Source organism: Nilaparvata lugens, chromosome 2 (genome assembly GCF_014356525.2).
Source record: "Nilaparvata lugens isolate BPH chromosome 2, ASM1435652v1, whole genome shotgun sequence".
NCBI classification, from domain to species: Eukaryota; Metazoa; Arthropoda; class Insecta; order Hemiptera; family Delphacidae; genus Nilaparvata; species Nilaparvata lugens.
The window spans coordinates 26,754,536-26,774,245 of NC_052505.1; the positions used below are offsets into that span (position 1 = coordinate 26,754,536).

Here is a 19,710-nt window from a genome sequence, read left to right on the forward strand (position 1 = left end):
GTATATAGAAGATGGATTTCAGGAGAAGAAAATAAGTGGTCTTGTTTTGGTTGATTTATCTGCAGCCTATGATACTATCAACCATAGACAGCTCCTTTCCAAGCTGTATAATACCACGTATGACTATGGCTTGGTGAAGATCATCCGGGTAATGCTCACAGATAGATGCTTCCAAGTCCATCTACAAAACAACTGTAGTAAGTGGTACAAACAAAGGAATGGTCTTCCACAGGGAAGTGTACTAGCTCCATTCCTCTTCAACATTTTTGTGAATGACCAACCTATTAGAGACAACACAAACCACTTTGTCTATGCTGATGATTTGGCAGTAGCAGCCAAAAGAAGCACATTTAAAGAAGTTGAGGAAAAGTTGAATGGTGTCATCCCAAAGCTGGACTCTTACTACAATGATAATCTCCGGAGGGTAAACACATCAAAAACTGTAGTTGGTGCCTTTCACCTTAAAAACAAGGAAGCCCAGAGACAGCTTAGAATTTCCTGGTCTGAACAGCTATTAACACATGTGGAAAACCCAACTCAACTTGGGGTGAGATTAGATAGGAGCCTGACATTCAAAAGCCACTGTGAGAGCACAAAGAAGAATGTCAATGCCAGAAATGCTCTCCTGTGCAAACTGGTAGGATGTGCCTGGGGTGCTGATGCGAGCACTCTCATATCTACAGCCTTAGCTCTGTGCTTCTCAGCTGCAGAATATGCCTGTCCTGTTTGGAGTCGCTCAGCTCATGCAAAGAAAGTAGATGTAACACTCAATGAAAGCTGCAGGATTGTGACAGGATGCCTGCAGCCAACTGAACCCCACTACCTGAATTTCGAATTTCGAATTATGATAAGCATTAAAATGATGACAGTCAAAGGATATTATATTGACTGAAAACTTAACCCAATCAAAATAGTGTTTTTCTTAATATTTCACTCATTTTTGAAAAATTGCAGTGGATTTGAAGTGGATGTCTCTTGCATTGGCAGACCTGAGTAAGGCATTTGAGTGTGTATCACATGACATACTTCTTAAGAAACTGGTTGCTTATACTGGTTGCTTCTGGTCCAGTTATCACCACTTTCAGATCCTACTTACCTGAGAAGAAGCAAATACTCACTCTTGATGGAGCAAACTCAGGCGTTCACCATGGAGTGCTGCTCTCAGTGATAGGCCGCTTTCCATTCCCGGTGATGATCAACAACCCAGGTTTTCTGGGAAGCATCCTTATGTTTGCTGACGATGCTGACGATCACATGCAGTCTTGGGCGGAGCCAGTTCAGTGCCCTTACAGAAGTGAAACTTTTGGGTTTCACTCTAGCTGCAGTAATCATATCAACAATGTCGGTTTGAAACTCTTGAGGATAATATTTCTTCTCAGATGACTTGGGCCTTTGATCCCCCTGAAGCACCTGATGGATGTATATTATGCCATTTTCCATAGCCATATCAATTATAGTCTTAGTTGTGGGGACATGCACCTGCCTATGAATATGTATTCTTTCTCCAGGAAAAATACTCTGGATATTGGACACAGCAGGTTACCTGGACCAATGTCGACCCATCTTTGTCAGACTGGAGATATCCACTGTATGTAATCAAATCTTGCTTCCTTGTTGCATGCAAGAGATAACCATCACTTGCTGACCATGAGAGCTTATGAACACTCCTATAATACAAGAGGAAGATTGAAATAAGGCGTTCCATTCTGCAGGCTGAGCAAGAAGAAGGGTTGTTTTCCGGTGCTGGCTCTGAGGATGTCCTCTGATGGACAGAGGAGCCTGGATATTGGGTACTTCAGGACAGGAATTGGGAAGTGATAGTGGAGTCACTATATTCTATGCTGTTCAAGAATATTTTGAGGCCAACAAAAACGCCGTCTGGACCTGTGAGGCTTTTACTGGTGGACCATCTCAAAAAACGTGCAAAATGATATATTTTCAATTGTTTTATATGTTTGATCAAGTGAATGTACGTTTATAATTGTTATTTCTGGCATAACTTATATGTCAATCGTATGACAAGGACCAAGTCAGGTTCACCCCCAGACACAGCCAATCCAGACCTCCAATCATAACTAAGGAGAGAAGTATGAAGTATGTAACTGTTACAGATGATATTTATTATTATCATATGATTTCAATACATTAGTTACCAGAACGTTAATAGCAGTCTAGTCTTGAATGTATTAAAATAAAGATGGTTGGTTGATATGAAGAGTATTATTTATTCAATATCTAACATGGTGCAGTCGAAAATAAAATAAAACAGGAATAATTGAATTATTATGTGTTCAAGTGAGAAGTGATAGCTCAATACTGAAAATGTAATTCAACAAACCAGGTACCGGTACCATGCTAGTTATACATGGGGATATCGCAAATAATTTTGCCAACTTCAAAGAAGAAGTAACAATTTATTTGACTGCTACCGAGACTGTGAAGAAATCTCGAGAAATACAAGTAGCGAGATTTAAAAACTTACTGGGACCTGATGGACTTAAATTGTACAACACATTATCAGGGGAGAACGACATTGAAACGGTTACCTCAATTCTTGAAGTTTTGGAGAAATATTGTAAGCCTAAACAAAACATGACAATGGACATCTACAAATTGCTAACCAGAAACAAAGTATAAAGAGGGAGATGTTGCAGATGATATTTATTATTATCATATGATTTCAATACATTAGTTACCAGAACGTTAATAACAGTCTAGTCTTGAATGTATTAAAATAAAGATGGTTGGTTGATATGAAGAGTATTATTTATTCAATATCTAACAGTAACTAAGTACTCATTTAAGATAGAGAGCTCTGAATGATTTAATTTTATTCAAAATGTTATGATAAATAAAAGGCAAGTACAAATTTTTCTGTACAATGACTAGATTCGGCAAAAATAGTAGAACACTGGGAAATGAACCGAAAATATGAGGATTTTGGGGCACTCTGTTATCTATAGTGAGGTTCACGTTATAATGGCAGTGCTTGATTGGCAATGATATTGCTATTCTTGTCTATCTATTAATGAAGCAGATAGCACTATCTCTCTCGCTATGCTCTGTTGCCAGATCGGCTTTTAAAAATTTAGAATTAATTAATTAATGAAACAAATATTTCATCTTAATTATGAAAATTAATCAAATATATAATTTCTGTCTTAGTAAAATATAATGATTATTTTAAACGAAAATGAACAATTAATATTACATAATTAAACCTGTATCAGCTACTGTCAAGAAGGCATTGACAAGACAGTGAGGATTGGCAACGTTGTTCTTCGATCTTTCTCCACTGCCATTATTGACAAAGTGAAGTGAGGTCTTAAGCAGTGTACAGATATACGCGCCTCCAACCAGCACTGTACACGCTCCGCCCTCGTTCCGCCATCGCTCCGCCCCCGATCTGCAGTCGCACCTATCATGAACGTTACGGGAGATGTTAGCTCTTCTCGCGTTCCACTCTTGCTCCCCGGTCGATCATCAATCGCTCTGCTCGTGTGACGTTCGGTTGCGGAGCAGAGCGAAAGTCTGTATGCACCCTAAGATTCAAGTCGACGGTTTGGCATCTCTCTTAATTTTTAAATGTTGCGCATTTACAGCGAAACGCGGTAATAGATTTTCATGAAATTTGACAGGTATGTTCCTTTTTTAATTGCGCGTCGACGTATATACAAGGTTTTTGGAAATTTTGCATTCCAAGGATAATATAAAAGGAAAAAGGAGCCTCCTTCATATGCCAATATCAGAGTAAAAATCAGACTATGGAATTATTCATCATAAATCAGCTGATAAGTGATTACAAAGATGTGAGGAGAAGCCAGTCTATTGCTGTATTTCCATAAGGTCTATAGTTTCAATCAGATACTTGTGGATGAGAATACTGCGTGAGGTCTACTGTTCACAGAACTACTAGTAATGTGGACCTCACTATAGCACAAGGATATTTTGCATGCAAAAATTGGTTCCAAATATAAATTGTATTCGAATAAATATATCAAGATATCAGAACTACAATATACTATTACATGCACTCCCCCTTTTTCATGTATATATTTACTGGACTGAGAGAAGAGATAACATAATAATTTATTACCGTACGCTATATTTCTGTACTATTATTATTATTCGATGTAATGCTGAATGTTACGTGAGGGAGTTCGACACTCGAGAATGCTCGATGTGATCAGTGAACTCTAAACTAACTGGAATGGACTAGCAACACAAAAAAAGTGAGGCAGCTGGTAAAGATAGGCAACCCGCATTGCTGTGGGATTCGTTCATTTTGTTACGCATTGGCTCTTATGGGAGAATGCATTGCACAGTCTCAATTTCTATTTTATTTCTATATTGTATGTCTTATTCCACGGAAGCGTTATTTTTCCTTTATTAAGCAGTTCATTCTCAACTTTTTGAGAGCAAAAATAATAAAATAGGTTGAATATTAATAAGGAAAAGAATTTTTTTATTTGTGACTGCAGTAGTTTTAGTATTGTCAACTTTTCACAAGCATGGGAATAACTTTGGGCCAGATTCAAGAGAAGCGTATTATTTATTTATTTTTATTCATTTAAGAAGGACAAATATAAACTGTCATGAAATGATTGGGAATAAAAAAACAGGCTCATAGTCCAATCTCATATTTTTCACAATAAAAGTAGGTAAATAATATAAATTATGATGATTCAATAACACAGGATTATTAAATTATGTAATGATAGCAATATACTAGGTATTCTGATAACATTTCAAATCAGTGTGGGAGTTTCAGAAATGATGCAAAGAAATCTATGAAGAAACATTATATCAATTTTATTATAATAATTATGACCATATGATAAGCAAACAGTAAAATATGCTAAATAATAATTATTATATAATTATAAATTATATAAACAATAATACACATATAATTATACACATAAAATTATTTTATAATTGTAAATTGAACGATTATTAAATTTATTTGAAATGAGAAGATTTCAAAAATTAATTACAATTCAGCTGATAGCAATATCATATTTTTCAAAATAAAAGTAGGTACCTAAAATAAATTATGTCATCTCATGATGATAACACAGAATTATTAATCATTATTGTAAAGCTGTGTTTACATAAAATTCATTAAATGTTTATTTTTTCATACTTATAGATTCTATTAGATTATAGTATTATACTATCAGATTCTATTAGTATTATATGCTGCTACTTACACTAAATTTATATTAATACCATAAAAATAATATACCGTATACAAATATTATGATAAATATAGGCCTACTATATTCATTATATGCTGATGCTTAACACCAAATTTATATCCATAAATTACATCATACATAGAATGTGTGATAGAATGAATGATAGTCTTTGTAGGGAAACATTCACAATTTCTGCATCAGATATTATTTATTCTTTTTTGAATAAGGATTAATTTGTTCTTCAACTATGTTTTTTATTTTAGATGCTATAAAGTAGGCCGAAATTTTCAATAAACATAGAAACTATCACAGTACGGTACGGTATAACTTACTAGGAATATAACCAAATTTGTTGTTTTATTTTTGGTCAAATAAACTGATCAATATAGAAAGAAGTATTGGAAATGTATGTAAAACAAAAAGATTTCTTCAAATTAATTAACAGAATAAAAATTTTTGACTTACCTGTGAAATGGTATTTCATTTCCTTTAACATGCCCATTCTTGCATCCAAATGCAACACAATACATCAACATTTTTCGGTCGTATTTTTATTCAATTCTACGCATTTCACTACAAATACATCACAATATTTAAGAGAAAAGGTTGTGATCTAATACTAATAGCCCTAATACTCATTCAAATCCGTTTTTAAACTTTAAAAATGAAAAATCGTACTCAAGAGCTGCAACAGCCTGCTTGAATGTATGAGTACGAGAGAGAAGGGAATCCCACACGGTATGCCTGTCTCACTCACTCCGCCTTACACACTTTTGGTTGTAGCTAAGCATTGGACAGCCCGTTCCAGTTAGTTTAGAGTTCACTGGATGTGATATGTCGAGTCAGTTTCGAGACCAGCTGCACACTTGCGAGTTGTGTATAATATGCCCGCTGAAATACGGGCACTCGGATAGTGTAAATGTGTCTTGCTAAAACCCAAAAGCTCAGCGTATTTTGTATTTTGATTATTCCATGGTCTGTGTTTTCTGTGTAGGGGTAGTTTTGGTTAGGGATTTTTAAAAATTCCAAAGACTGTGAAGTGTAAAATTGATTTTGGTATTGAAAAATTAATGTTTGTTGATGTCCTTGTGCTAATTGTGATACGTGTTTTGTGTGTACAACCTCAAAATTCGTATGCAAGATAAATCGTAATCTCCGTTACGATGTAGAATAGTGATAATTTATTCATTTTTCAAGACATCAGTTAAAAATTTCATGTAATTTATGGAATGCCCAATTCTAGGCAGAGGAGAGTAAGTTGTCAATATTTTTTGGTACCTAGTTTTCATTTTTTGGTGTTGGCAAATAAATCATTTTGTTTCCTGTTAGTCATAAATCTTTTTGTTTATTTTTTAACATTTCAAACCTCGGCAAACAATGGCTTTATTTTTGTCTATTTTTGTAGGGGAATCGTCCGTTTAATTGGGAAGATATCCCACTTGTGATGAATTCAGAAGAAAGAGATTTTGAAACTGACGAAACTGATTATCTTCTACAACCTCCTGAACAACACTACATGGGAAGAAGACATCGTAGTAGAAATAACACGATGCAACGCTGCAAGAATTGCTTTCATTTTTTGATGTGTGGGTGAGTTATCAATAAAAAATTGATATATTTGTGTCATGAATTACTTTGTTTTTTGTGTTATCTAGGTTAAGTTTTGAACTGAAGGTTTTGACTCATCGACTATCGATTCAACTATACTTATTGACTATCAAAAGTCGACTTGAACTTTTATCGATTTAATAAAGATTGGATTACGTCATATTATTGACAGGATGGTTGAGCTCAAGTGCTGTGACATACTAGCTTTAAAATGTTAGTCAGTGTTCATTTTTGTGTAAGTCAAAGTTAAAGGTGTTTATTATCAGAAAGTTAATTATTTTAATAACAAAAATTGCATCTTTAAACTGCGAAGTTACCTTCAGACAAATGGCGTCTTCGCCGTTATGTTTGATGGAGATGACCTCTTCCACCACGACGCTGGTTAAGGAGGATATTCCTCTTATTTCCAAACCTAAAGAAAGCAATCTATGCATAAGGTTAGTAATTTTAATCAAAAAAATATCAGCTTAGCGCCTTCCACTTTATCGTTTGACAGTTTATAACCTGTTGGCTTATCTTACCATTCAACATGTTGATTTCTGCAGCCTACTGACTTGGACACTACTCAAAACATTCTTAGTTACAGTAGTATATTATTATTTAATTCTTTTTTTTTGATATTTCGAGTTGTTGTGTTCGAATTAAACAATATGCATCTACAATGCTGAAGTAGCCTAATTATTAAATTCACCATATTTTTCAACAACCCAAATTTTCTGTTACGTACGTAGAATTTGTCACCTATCACTTCAGAGAAGGTCTTTCTTGAATTAACTAGATCTAGAATGATGAATCCGTTTTTGGCTAACTTTATTATAATAGGCTACCATTTATTTTTCAATTCGGGCCATTGCTGTTTTGTTTTTATGTAGCTACCGTATAGCTGTCACTCTAACGTGTGACTGGTGTAGATAATATTGTGAAACTTACTTTATTAAACAATAGCATCGATTTATAATAATTTAGATCAACAAGTAACTTATTCAAACTAGGCCTACGTATCGTTCATCAAAGCAATTAAATAGAATCTGTAATACAGAATAATAGTGTTTTTCTATTACTCTAACAGTTGACTTACCTACTCCTATTACTGATGTGTTCCAAGTTATTAATTGATTGTATTGGCTTCTCTATATCGTGTTAATCACATTCATTATAAGATTCACTTTAAACTGTTGGCCTTCTTCAAGAATAACATTTATGCTTTCCATATCATTTTATTGTAATGGATTCTCTATATCTTGTTAATCAAATTCATTGAAGATTCACTTTGAACTGTCAAATTTAATCTATGCTCTCAATTTAACCAATGCTGACAGTCAACTTAAAGCTAATCTCATTTAATAGACCATTGATTCAAACGCTTCTATTGTAAATTAAGGCTAGTATTATGTAAAACGTTAAAATGCAGAGATTTTAATTTAAAAAAATGTATATTGTGTTGAGGAAACTTAATATTATCTGGAACCTAATTTTGTAATCTTGTTTGTTTTTTGTGTGTATAGAAATGAATTTGTGAATTTGTAGGTGCTGTCAATGGATATGGAGACGGTGCAGGCGAGAACAAGAGCTGAGGGCGCGCACCCTCACCATTGGCCGACAAAGCTCCGAAAAATTTCCAGCAAACGTCATCCGCAACCAAAAGTACAACGTCATCACATTTCTTCCCAAAGTAAGTTGAGCTTAATTGCTATTTAAAAATCTTCTGATGATGCTCTAAAAAATACGGACCTGAATATAGTGTAGGACCTATAAATTAGTAGGAATTGAATATAGGCCTACTGAATTACTGAAGTGTGATACAGTATTATGAAACTTTCTCCATAATTGAGAGATAATAATAATATCGAGTGACCTGGCTGGCTCAGGTCTGGTGTCAGAGTTTTCAGGTCGCAACTGGTCAATTTTAGGGTCTCTGACATGACCTAACGACTACTTTTTAGGCAGCCGGGATCGAGGTCTTAACGTGTCTATCGCAAACACGGATGAGAGATGCTGACTTTATTGTCAATTCCACTATTTAGTATCTTACCAGTACTACTTATATTTAATACCATGACTACCATTACCGTAGAAATTAGAATACGGTATAGAGTTGTTCATCTACGTGTAAAGATGAGGGGAAAATCAGTGTTGAACGTCTGCTAATGCTGTACCATGCAGTATTTGTCAGTCACATTAAGTATGGCGTCTTGATAAGTGGACATTCGGCGCATGTAACGAACATTCTCCTGCTCCAGAAAAATGCAAACCGCGTAATGACGTTTAATGAGTAAGATGCTCACTGCCAGCCAATATTCCAGCGTTTCGGCATCCATACGGTTCATGGCCTTTACATATTGTCATCGTTCCTACATGTCAGGAAAAACACCTGCACATTTACTAGAAGGGAGGAAGTGCATAATTACATGGAATTAGAGAGGGTTTAACTTGGATGTGCCGCGCTATCAACTGTCAAGAGTGAAGGACAGTTTTCTAGTGTTGGCTGTGCGAATAAACCACTGCCTGCCGAACTCAGTTGTGGTGCGCCTATTCAATGTGTTCATTGGAAACTCATTGGAAGTAGCTTCTATCAGAGGATTTTTCAAATGAAAGCTTTGCTGAATTGTGACACTGCCTGCAGTTTACGTACTATGTTTTTATTTATTTGACACGATCCATCCAGGAAGACCTGGCCCTGATCACGACATTGGATATTTGGACTACCATAATGGTTAGCTTACCATGACTAACAAGCGTTTGGCGTACTGTAATACCGATTGAGTAAAATTTTTTATCCAAATTTTAGGATTAGGGTATTGAAATGTAAGGAAAACTTTTCATTTAGTTCTGTACAGTTTATTCAACTTTTCATCTAAGTTTGGTTTCTTCTATTGCAGGTTCTTTTCCAACAGTTCAAGTTCTTCCTCAACTTGTACTTCCTTCTCATGGCAATGTCTCAGTTCATTCCGGAACTACGTTTGGGATATCTTTATACCTATTGGGGGCCTCTGGTAAGTAACAGTCAATATATACATATAATCAAAACCTATTCTTCAGGTGATGGCCCTTGTTTCCCATTCTTCCAAATGGTAGTCAGAGGCGTTACCTATACCAATAGCATAAGATTGAATTGATATTGCATTATAGGCCTACCTAAATTAGTCCTATAAAGATTACCAAAAATCCAATTGAGGCTAGTATAAAATTACCTCTGCTTTCACCAATCTACTGGCTAGCTTCCAACTTGGCATCGCTTTTCCTTTTGAATGTTTTTCTTTGAATAGATCTGGCGTTATTGAGTTGTAACTAGATGATTACCTATAGTTTTCTTGTTTTGGGGATTTCAATCCAATCGAATTTGTCCAATGTCCAAGGATATTGTTAGTGAGATTTTAGTTATTTTTCTGATCACCAGCAGTTAACAGAAAAACTTTGAATTTGCTGTATATCTCAAAGATTATATTCAATTAAACTACAGTGTTATTAATATTCTTAACTTAATCTTGAATGCAAAATTTCCCTACTTGTCTGTAACATCTATAGGTCTAGCTTTTCAACATAGCTCATCATAGGTCTTAGCTATACATCATAGATGTTTTATTAATTTTTTGTTTAATTGTAAGAATCTTCACTAGATGAGATGACTTCCTGGGTTTCTCATATTGACTCCAAGGCTATTTTTACTAACCAAGCTGAGTAGGGAAATCCGCTTATTTATTCAGCTTGTATCTCTACCATTAGATACTTATAAAAATTTCTGTTTTGAATTATTGTACGTGAATCATTGAGTAAACTATGATACATTAACTTACGTCATTCGATGTCTAATTTTTATAAAACTCCTCTTCTATTGTAAATCACTGAAATGTTAGTTCAACACTTATGAACACTCCTTCCTAAACCAGAAATGTCCATCCTTAACTTCTATAAACTTGAAGGTGATTTTTTAATAATAATATTATATATTCTTTCATTTTTCCAATTGAAAAAGCTAAATTAATTAGCTTCATAGTTCATTTAAGAAGTTCATCGCTAATGTGAGTAAATATTGTTCCAAGTAACTCAGTTCAAAAAGGATAAATCATTTTAATTTATTCTTTCAAATGTGTTTTTTCAATTGAAATAATTCCTTTTTCATCTATTCATCAATCAAATCTTTCTTCATTTATTAGACTTTCCTTTTTGTTTTTCAGTGATTGGATTTGTAGTTTTACATTCCTTGCCCTATTACCATAGGTAAGGAAAGCATTGCTTCCGAAAAAAATTAAGGTACCCCAATTTCTATACGTTTCAGGTCCCTGAGTCCAAAATAGTTATTTGTATATCTAGAGTGAAAAGTACAACTTTTTCTCCCTGAGGAAAAGTTTGAAGCCCGAGGCGAAGCCGAGGGCAACAATTTCCTGAGGGAGAAAAGTATTTTTCACTCGTGATGTACACAACATTTTTATTAATATTCTTAACTTAATCTTGAATGCAAAATTTCCCTACTTGTCTGTAACATCTATAGGTCTAGCTTTTTATCATAGCTCATCATAGGTCTTAGCTATACATCATAGATGTTTTATTAATTTTTTGTTTAATTGTAAGAATCTTCACTAGATGAGATGACTTCCTGGGTTTCTCATATTGACTCCAAGGCTATTTTTACTAACCAAGCTGAGTAGGGAAATCCGCTTATTTATTCAGCTTGTATCTCTACCATTAGATACTTATAAAAATTTCTGTTTTGAATTATTGTACGTGAATCATTGAGTAAACTATGATACATTAACTTACGTCATTCGATGTCTAATTTTTATAAAACTCCTCTTCTATTGTAAATCACTGAAATGTTAGTTCAACACTTATGAACAACTCCTTCCTAAACCAGAAATGTCCATCCTTAACTTCTATAAACTTGAAGGTGATTTTTTAATAATAATATTATATATTCTTTCATTTTTCCAATTGAAAAAGCTAAATTAATTAGCTTCATAGTTCATTTAAGAAGTTCATCGCTAATGTGAGTAAATATTGTTCCAAGTAACTCAGTTCAAAAAAGGATAAATCATTTTAATTTATTCTTTCAAATGTGTTTTTTCAATTGAAATAATTCCTTTTTCATCTATTCATCAATCAAATCTTTCTTCATTTATTAGACTTTCCTTTTTGTTTTTCAGTGATTGGATTTGTAGTTTTACATTCCTTGCCCTATTACCATAGGTAAGGAAAGCATTGCTTTCCGAAAAAAATTAAGGTACCCCAATTTCTATACGTTTCAAGGTCTCCTGAGTCCAAAAAAGTAGTTTTTGGGTATTGGTCTGTATGTGTGTGTGTGTGTGTGTGTGTATGAGTGTATGTGCGTCTGTGTACACGATATCTCATCTCCCAATCAAATTTTGGATAGAATTATCAGTATTAATAAGTATCTACAATTATTCTTGGATTGGATAATTATTTTATAATAATCTTGATAATTATTTGGATTATTATTATTGGATAATTTTTTAAATGTCGCTCAGTTCGCGGCAAAAGCGTTACTAGCGCCTCTGGTGTCTAGTTATAGCGTAGGCTAAGCAGCCTGCGCAGTTCGACATCGACAGTGTGTGTATTGTTGTTTGTTGCTTGTAGTTGTAGTAGTGAATTCGAATTGACGAAAGATCGTTGTTTATTCCTTGAATTTTCTTAATTCAGACAATTTTTGAGCAGATTGTTGAAGCATATAGCCTAATTAGCCCAATAAATTTTTGTTTGTCAGAAATTTATAATTCTCTCTCAAAGTTATACCGTAATTGAGTCAGAAATCTCGTTCAATGGTTGTGCTTACAACCAATCATTTTTACTTTCCTTGCCCTATTACCATAGGTAAGGAGAGTATTGCTTTCCGAAAAAAATAAGGTACCCCAATTTCTAAATTTCAATACGTTTCAAGGTCCCCTGAGTCCAAAAAAGTGGGTTTTGGGTATTGGTCTGTATGTGTGTGTGTGTGTGTATGAGTGTATGTGTGTCTGTGTACACAATATCTCATCTCCCAATTAACGGAATGACTTGAAATTCGGAACTTAAGGTCCTTACACTATAAGGATCCAACACGAACAATTTCGATCAAATGCTATTCAAGATGGCGGCTAAAATGGTGAAAATGTTGTAAAAAACAGGGTTTTTCGCGATTTTCTCGAAAACGGCTCCAACGATTTTGATCAAATTCATACCTAAAAAATCGATATGCTCTATCGACTGCCACAAGTCCCATTCCCAATTATCAGGCTTCAGATACAATTTAAACATAAAAATTTAAGTGGAGAAGATTGAGCATGGAAATCTCTTCAATTAATGTTCAGTAACATTTTCACCTAATATTGAAAATAAGCTCGAAATGCTAGAAAATAAGATTATTCAATTGCAAACTGTTGGCAACTGTTGATTCTATTAAATCATTCACTATGAAGAGATAGCAGACTTCGTGTGTCTGCAGCGCTATCGTCCTGTCACCAGCTGTCTCAGATCTCAGAATAGTAGATTTGATATGCGCGGGAACACTAGCGTCATTTGATCAATTTTTATAACGGCAAAGAAAGTTGTGTGATTAAGCCACACCAGTTTTTTGAGTATTTTTTCTTTCCTCTTTACTCGATGCCTGCAAGAGCTCTAGAATAGTGCTTGCTTGAAATGAGTGATGTTAATAAAACATAGATATTATTCCTTGCATTTGTGTTTTTCATTATTAAATTCAATGATATATAATTGCTACTTCTGTATTATTGCCTCGCGTAAACTTGAACATCATTTTATTAACTCAATCTAATCTAAAAGAATTGAAGATATATAATTAATATAGATTACTGCAACATATTATCAAAGTCAATCATATACCTCGATTTTATTGAACAAACTCCAAGTAGTAAGCAATGCTCAAATAATCAAGAAATTTTATAAACCTAATTATGAAAATTGATTTTCATGAGTTGAAATTACCTATCCATTTCAACTTGAAAATGACCTATGGTCGAAACGAGTCGTTAAAATATTTCAAAGTTTTTAAAAAAGGGTACTACAAGTTTTTATATTGTTATTAATTTGAACAAAAGTAGCCCATATAAGTGAAGTGATCTTACTGTAACTGTTTATTGTAATTGTTTTACTGTACTTTTTGTGTGCTGTGAATAGATTGAATTACTGCAGCTCACTCTTTAAAATAAGAGCATTGGTTACAGTATTTTGTATTTGTGTTTGTTGTTGAACAGTGTTTTGTGCTGATGGTGACAATATCTCGTGAGGCAGTGGATGACTTCAGGAGACACCAGCGAGACAATGAAGTGAACAGCCAGAAGTACAAGAGGTTGGTGCGTGCCAGGGATGGATCGGTCATCACTGAACTCGTTCCCTCTTCCAAGCTGTGTGTTTGGAGATCTTGTCAGTATATTTCAATCTCTAATAGTATATAAACCTATTCTGATTAAACATTTTATTAATCAACCCCGTTTCCTCTGTTAAAAGATTTCTCTTCAATCCGTCATTATTCAATTAACTTGGTACATAGCAAACAGTCAATATGCTTTGTTACAAAAGTATCTAAATTCATGATTGAATTCTTCAATTTAATCAGGTAGAGGATTTGGTGGATCTAAATTGGTCATTTAATTGAAATAGTTTGTTTTTTATTTCTCTCATATCCAATGTTCTTTGTACTTAGTATTTCTGAATGCAACTTTTCTATTGTTTTAGAGTTTAAGGGGCGATTGCTGAGATCGGGTCTGGCTAACCCCGGCGCAACGTTGGTCTAGCGCAACTTTGGTCTCGGCTAAAAAATCGGTTTGCTGAGATCGAGTTTAGCCGTCGGTTATCTCTTAGTCGAGAGCAACTTTGATCCCCGGGTTTAGCCAGACCAACGCTCAAGTTTAGCCAGACCGAGGCGCAACTGGAGGAATCCACGGGGAATTATTGTCGCAATGTTGGCAACAGCCATCTCGAATGCTACTTTGGCTCTCACACACTGTCGTTGCGTATTTTTTTTGCACACTGACACTCAGTCACTCTCCCATCTTTCGTTTCTTTCTTGTTTTTTTTTCTTCTTCTTCCCCCCTCACTCTCTCTCACCCTCTCTCTTTCTCTGGAAGAAAAAAAAAATCAATCACATTCTCTCTCTCTCTCTCTTTCCCCCACTTACTCCCATTTTCTCTCTTTTTCAGTCTCGATCCTTTCTTGACCGTCGTTATAATGATCATCTGCGATCAGATAATCTTCTAAACTATTTCAAATGTCGTTACAGTGAACACATGAACAACTCCTCACCTTTTTGGTGTTCATTTCGAATTCATTTTCATTTATTTCAAAAATTTATTTTTTTACTAGCGTATTGTCCAGCTAGGAATTTAATGTAATATTTTTTCATTACTAAAAAATAATAGCTATCGCCGCAACACTATGTACAATGCGACATGATGCTGCAGTACTCACATAAATCGCCAGTCTCTCTGTGGACTAACATCAGCAAAAAATCTGAGAGCAATCAGCACTTTTCCTCAATTTCAAATTCGGACACTGTACTGGCCGACTTGACGTATTGGTTCGTAATAATCCAAATATTCAAGATAATCCATTATTCACTACATCCACTCACAACATCACTTCCACAGCAAGGATCACGCAAACGAAGTGTCGCTCATCACGGTCTGGACTCAACTTAATAGTTCAATTATGCAATGCAGACTATTTCTGCATCCCGTGATAATGCAAGCAAACGCAGCTGCCTCCAAACAGCAACAATCAACCCCACATAGATATCATCATCTCACACTCTCTTACAATTACAACGTATTAAATACAGTTGTTCTAACCAAAATATATATAAGTGTTGAGAGAATGATGATAAAATTATGGGCTACACAGAGAATGGGCTAGTGCTTACTGCTAGAGACAAATAAATAGGTAACTTTCAAACAGTATCTTTACTCTATGGAACTGCGTATGGAGAATACTTCAGAAAGATCTTTTTGAAGTAAGTCAGTTTTGTTTTTACCATATTTAACAATTGAAAGTTCAATATAACATGTATTGATAATTGTTCATTCAGTTTCATGCATGAATATGAATAGATCATGTATGTAAATCAGTTCATGTGATTGATACGTAGTTCCCTTAACCAATGCTCCAGCACCTTTTTTTTTAGTATGGTACCCACAAAATGTCCCAGTTATGTTATGATTAAAGAGTAGTTTCCACCGGGGACAGGAGGATATAAGATCTCCTGTAATATCTGGGAACATGGATATATCCCTCCCCCAATATATTTTTTTGCACTTGAGTAAAAATCATAAAAATCATAGGTTTGAAGACTATAACTTTGAAACTATTTTTTGAAACAATTGATTGACTAATAATAATATATTTCTATTCTATTTGTTACATGAACTGAAATATCATAGGCCAATGATATATTATTTTCTATGAAATATTAAATAATAATTAGTACACTGAACATAAAGAAACTTCATTATTAGGATAAAGTTTTTCAAGTAGAAATTGCTCGAAATCACACCAAATTGAGGGTATTTTTCTAAAATTTTCCGGGGGATGCCCCCGGATCCCCTTCTCGTGAGAGGAATAGAATTTTCTTGTTGTTTGAAGGTGTTTTCATTTTCACTTATGTTATAATATTTTAAACATCATTGGAAAAAGAAAAACATTTCAAATATGACTTTATGGGTAATGAAATTGTTCAGAATTCAAAGACGAACCCCAATTTGACAATGGTTTTTGATAAAATCGAAACAATAGCAAGTTAATAGCTTAATCCCGAACTTAAACCTTCCTCCTAGCAGGTCTAAGTTGGAGTCTAAAATCATCATTTTTGCTCCTGAGATTATGACATTTTAGCCTGATCCCGATCTCAGCAATCCTCCGAGATTATCTTTTAAACCCGAGTTGATCTACGCTTGAACTCAGCAATCCACCGAGATTAATTTTTAGCCTAGACTGGAAATCAACAAACCGATTTTTAGACCGCAGGTTTTTCCCTGCGATAATTGTTGGTCGGCCAACTTTTGCGCTCGAGCGTGGTTAATCCCGAACTCAGCAAACCGATTTTTGATCTGCGGCGCAAAAACCAGTTTTTAGCCGAGCGCAAGAGATAATCCCGATCTCAGCAATCGCCCCTAAATCACCCAATTCATAATGTGACTCATATAACGATGAAAAAATGTATGACTGTTGGCCTGTTGCCATAATTATTGAATATACTGTGAATACAGGTATAATCAATCTTATTTACATTTGACATTTTGCAAAATTGTTGTTGATAGTCATTTCATCTTGAAAGTCATATTTTGATTGAGCACCATTATATTCTCATATTTATTTCAACTTCATTGCTTTTCTGTTTTGTAATAACTTGAATTTATGGCTAATTTATAAATTTGAATGTAACTTTTTTACTGTTTTATGAATTTGAATAGGAACAGTGCCGTTGTTGAGCCTGTTACCCTGATACCTTTTTGAAAGTGTTATGATTGTATTCAATGTAATTTATAAACGGATAATGTACTAAAGTCCTGAGCTAATGAAAAATATTTATTATAAACTAGCTGGTGACCCGTGCTCCGCAAGGGTGCGTTCAAAGCACATATAATTGAATTTGCACCAACTGAAAACTCGACATACTGAAATCTTGAAGAACTGAAAATAGGCCTATAACCTCAGTAGTTTAGTAGCTCAGACGTGATGCGTCATTCGTGTATTTCCCATCCCGTACTTTTATAAACCAATTATTTTCTTTATTATAAATTATAGAAGATAAATTGAAATAATTGAAAATACTATTGTATGGCTCTGTTTGAACTGTCAGTATTCCCAATGAAATAAAATGCCGGCTGTTTTTAGTAGATCCGGCTATAGTGTCTTTCTGAAAACAGGGAAAAAATAATAGTGAAAGTCCCGGTTGCACAGAAGCCAAATAAATTTTAATCGTGATCAACTCTACGAGAACCAATCAGAGAAGACTTTAGAAAAATAGGCTTCTCCGATTGTTTCTCGGAGAAGGCTTCTCTAATTGCTTCTCGTGAAATTAATTACGATTAAAATTTAACCGACTTTTGTGCAACCGGGCCTAAGAGTACTACTATATTAAATTAAAAATATATTCCCCATAAAGTATCCCTATAAAAATGAATCAAATGAATAACCTCACATTATTACAGAACTTGACTGATATTGAACTTATTTGGGACTTTCCTTTAGGTTCTGGTAGAGAAAGACCAGCGTGTGCCGGCCGATTTAGTTCTGCTGCGCACTTCGGAGCACTCGGGCGCATGTTTTGTGCGCACCGATCAGCTGGACGGCGAGACCGACTGGAAGCTGCGGCTGGCTGTGCCGCACACGCAGAAGTTGGACTGTGATGCGCGCCTCTTCGACATTCATGCCTCGCTTTTCGCCGAGAAGCCGCAGCGCGACATTCACTCGTTTATCGGCACCTTCACTAGGGTGAGTAGGCCTATGTCGTACACTTGCATTAGCCACTAAATAACTGATAAATGAGTGAGTAAGTAAGCTAAAGTTAGATTCACGTTGTACCTATAACTCTCCGATAAATAGAAGGAATGGTTGCTAGCGAAGTGCCTATACAGAGTGAGTCATATGTATGGGAACCCTTCAATAAAGTGGAGACTGTTGTAAATATAATACTGTAATTTTCAGGATAAGTTGTTGGTCAAATACTCCACCCTTTTAAGTACAACTGAATTTTAACCCCTCATAAGGGGGTGACTTAGGGATTGTAGTTCGAATATTTTAAATGTAAACACCCATTGTGTGATACATAATTTAAAAGGCCTTTTCAGAACCAGAAATATGACATCAATAAAAATGTTCTATGATATTTTTATCCAAAATGGCGGTTGATTGAAGTTTAAGTTTTTAAAGAAATAATTGATAAAGTTCAATCAGCCACCATTTTCGATCAAAGTATCATAGACATTTTATTCATGTCATCTTTCTCGTTTTGAAGAGGTTTTTTAAATGATGTATTACACAATGGATGTTTACATTCAATATATTTGAGTTACAACCCCTGATTCCCATAAAAACTAAAACTTCAATCAGCCGCCATTTTGGATACAAGTATCATAGAACATTTTTATCGATGCCATCTTTCTTGCCTTTAAAATGATGTACCACATAATGGGTGTTTACATTTAAAATATTCGAGTTACAACTTATCCTGAAAGTTACAGTATTATATCTACAACAGTCTACAACTTATTGAAGGGTTCTTAAACATTTGACTCACTCTGTATATTCATCACAGCCTGTTTGAAGACTGATAAATCTTTAAATTAATATTTATATTTATAATGTAATTATGAAGTGTATTGAATTATATGTATAACTATTGTCAATGCTATTTTGAATCGCCCATGACAGGTATAGGCTAAATAAGTAAACTATGGTAAGATTCACTTTATAAATTCAGTGAATATGATAGGACGGCATAGTTGCCATGCTACTTTTTCCACCCCATTCTATAGTAGATAACTGATTTAAATTTTCCCGTTATATCTGTATAATAAATTGTTCTGGTTGAATTATAAATAATCCAAAAGCGGACTGTATAAATTTTAGGGGGTTAAGAATAATGAAATTGAATCAAGTTTTCTAATGCACAAGAATGAACAAAAAAAGGATTTACCATGTTTTTCGCCAGTACCTATAATATCGTATGTTAATTTGTGTATTGGGGATGTAGGAATAGGGAAAGAACAGTTATTAGAGAAATGGGAATTAAAAGAATGGTTCAATACATACAAATTAATAAAAATGATTGGTTGTAAGCACAGCCATTGAACGAGATTCCTGACTCAATTACGGTATAACTTTGAGAGAGAATTATAAATTTCTGACAAACAAAAATTTATTAGGCTAATTATGTGCTTCAACAATCTGCTCA

General features: G+C 34.5%; 1 protein-coding gene across 3 annotated transcripts in view; it reads left to right on the forward strand.

Moving 5' to 3' along the window:
- The first annotated feature begins 6,070 nt into the window (after window positions 1–6,070).
- The window catches only part of LOC111045779 (probable phospholipid-transporting ATPase IIB), a 39,476-nt gene continuing 25,836 nt past the window's right edge, over window positions 6,071–19,710 (forward strand). Inside the window, exons 1-7 of one of the 3 annotated variants that reach the window (XM_039420919.1) lie at window positions 6,096–6,454; window positions 6,607–6,791; window positions 8,337–8,481; window positions 9,689–9,802; window positions 14,015–14,170; window positions 14,377–14,388; window positions 18,006–18,248. In XM_039420919.1, coding sequence (XP_039276853.1) covers window positions 6,431–6,454; window positions 6,607–6,791; window positions 8,337–8,481; window positions 9,689–9,802; window positions 14,015–14,170; window positions 14,377–14,388; window positions 18,006–18,248 — 879 coding nt within the window. In that variant the 5' untranslated portion in view covers window positions 6,096–6,430. Of the gene's footprint in view, window positions 6,455–6,606; window positions 7,247–8,336; window positions 8,482–9,688; window positions 9,803–14,014; window positions 14,184–14,376; window positions 14,389–18,005; window positions 18,249–19,710 lie in introns of all 3 variants that reach the window. The other 2 variants (XM_022331235.2, XM_022331236.2) reach the window with 2 other exon arrangements.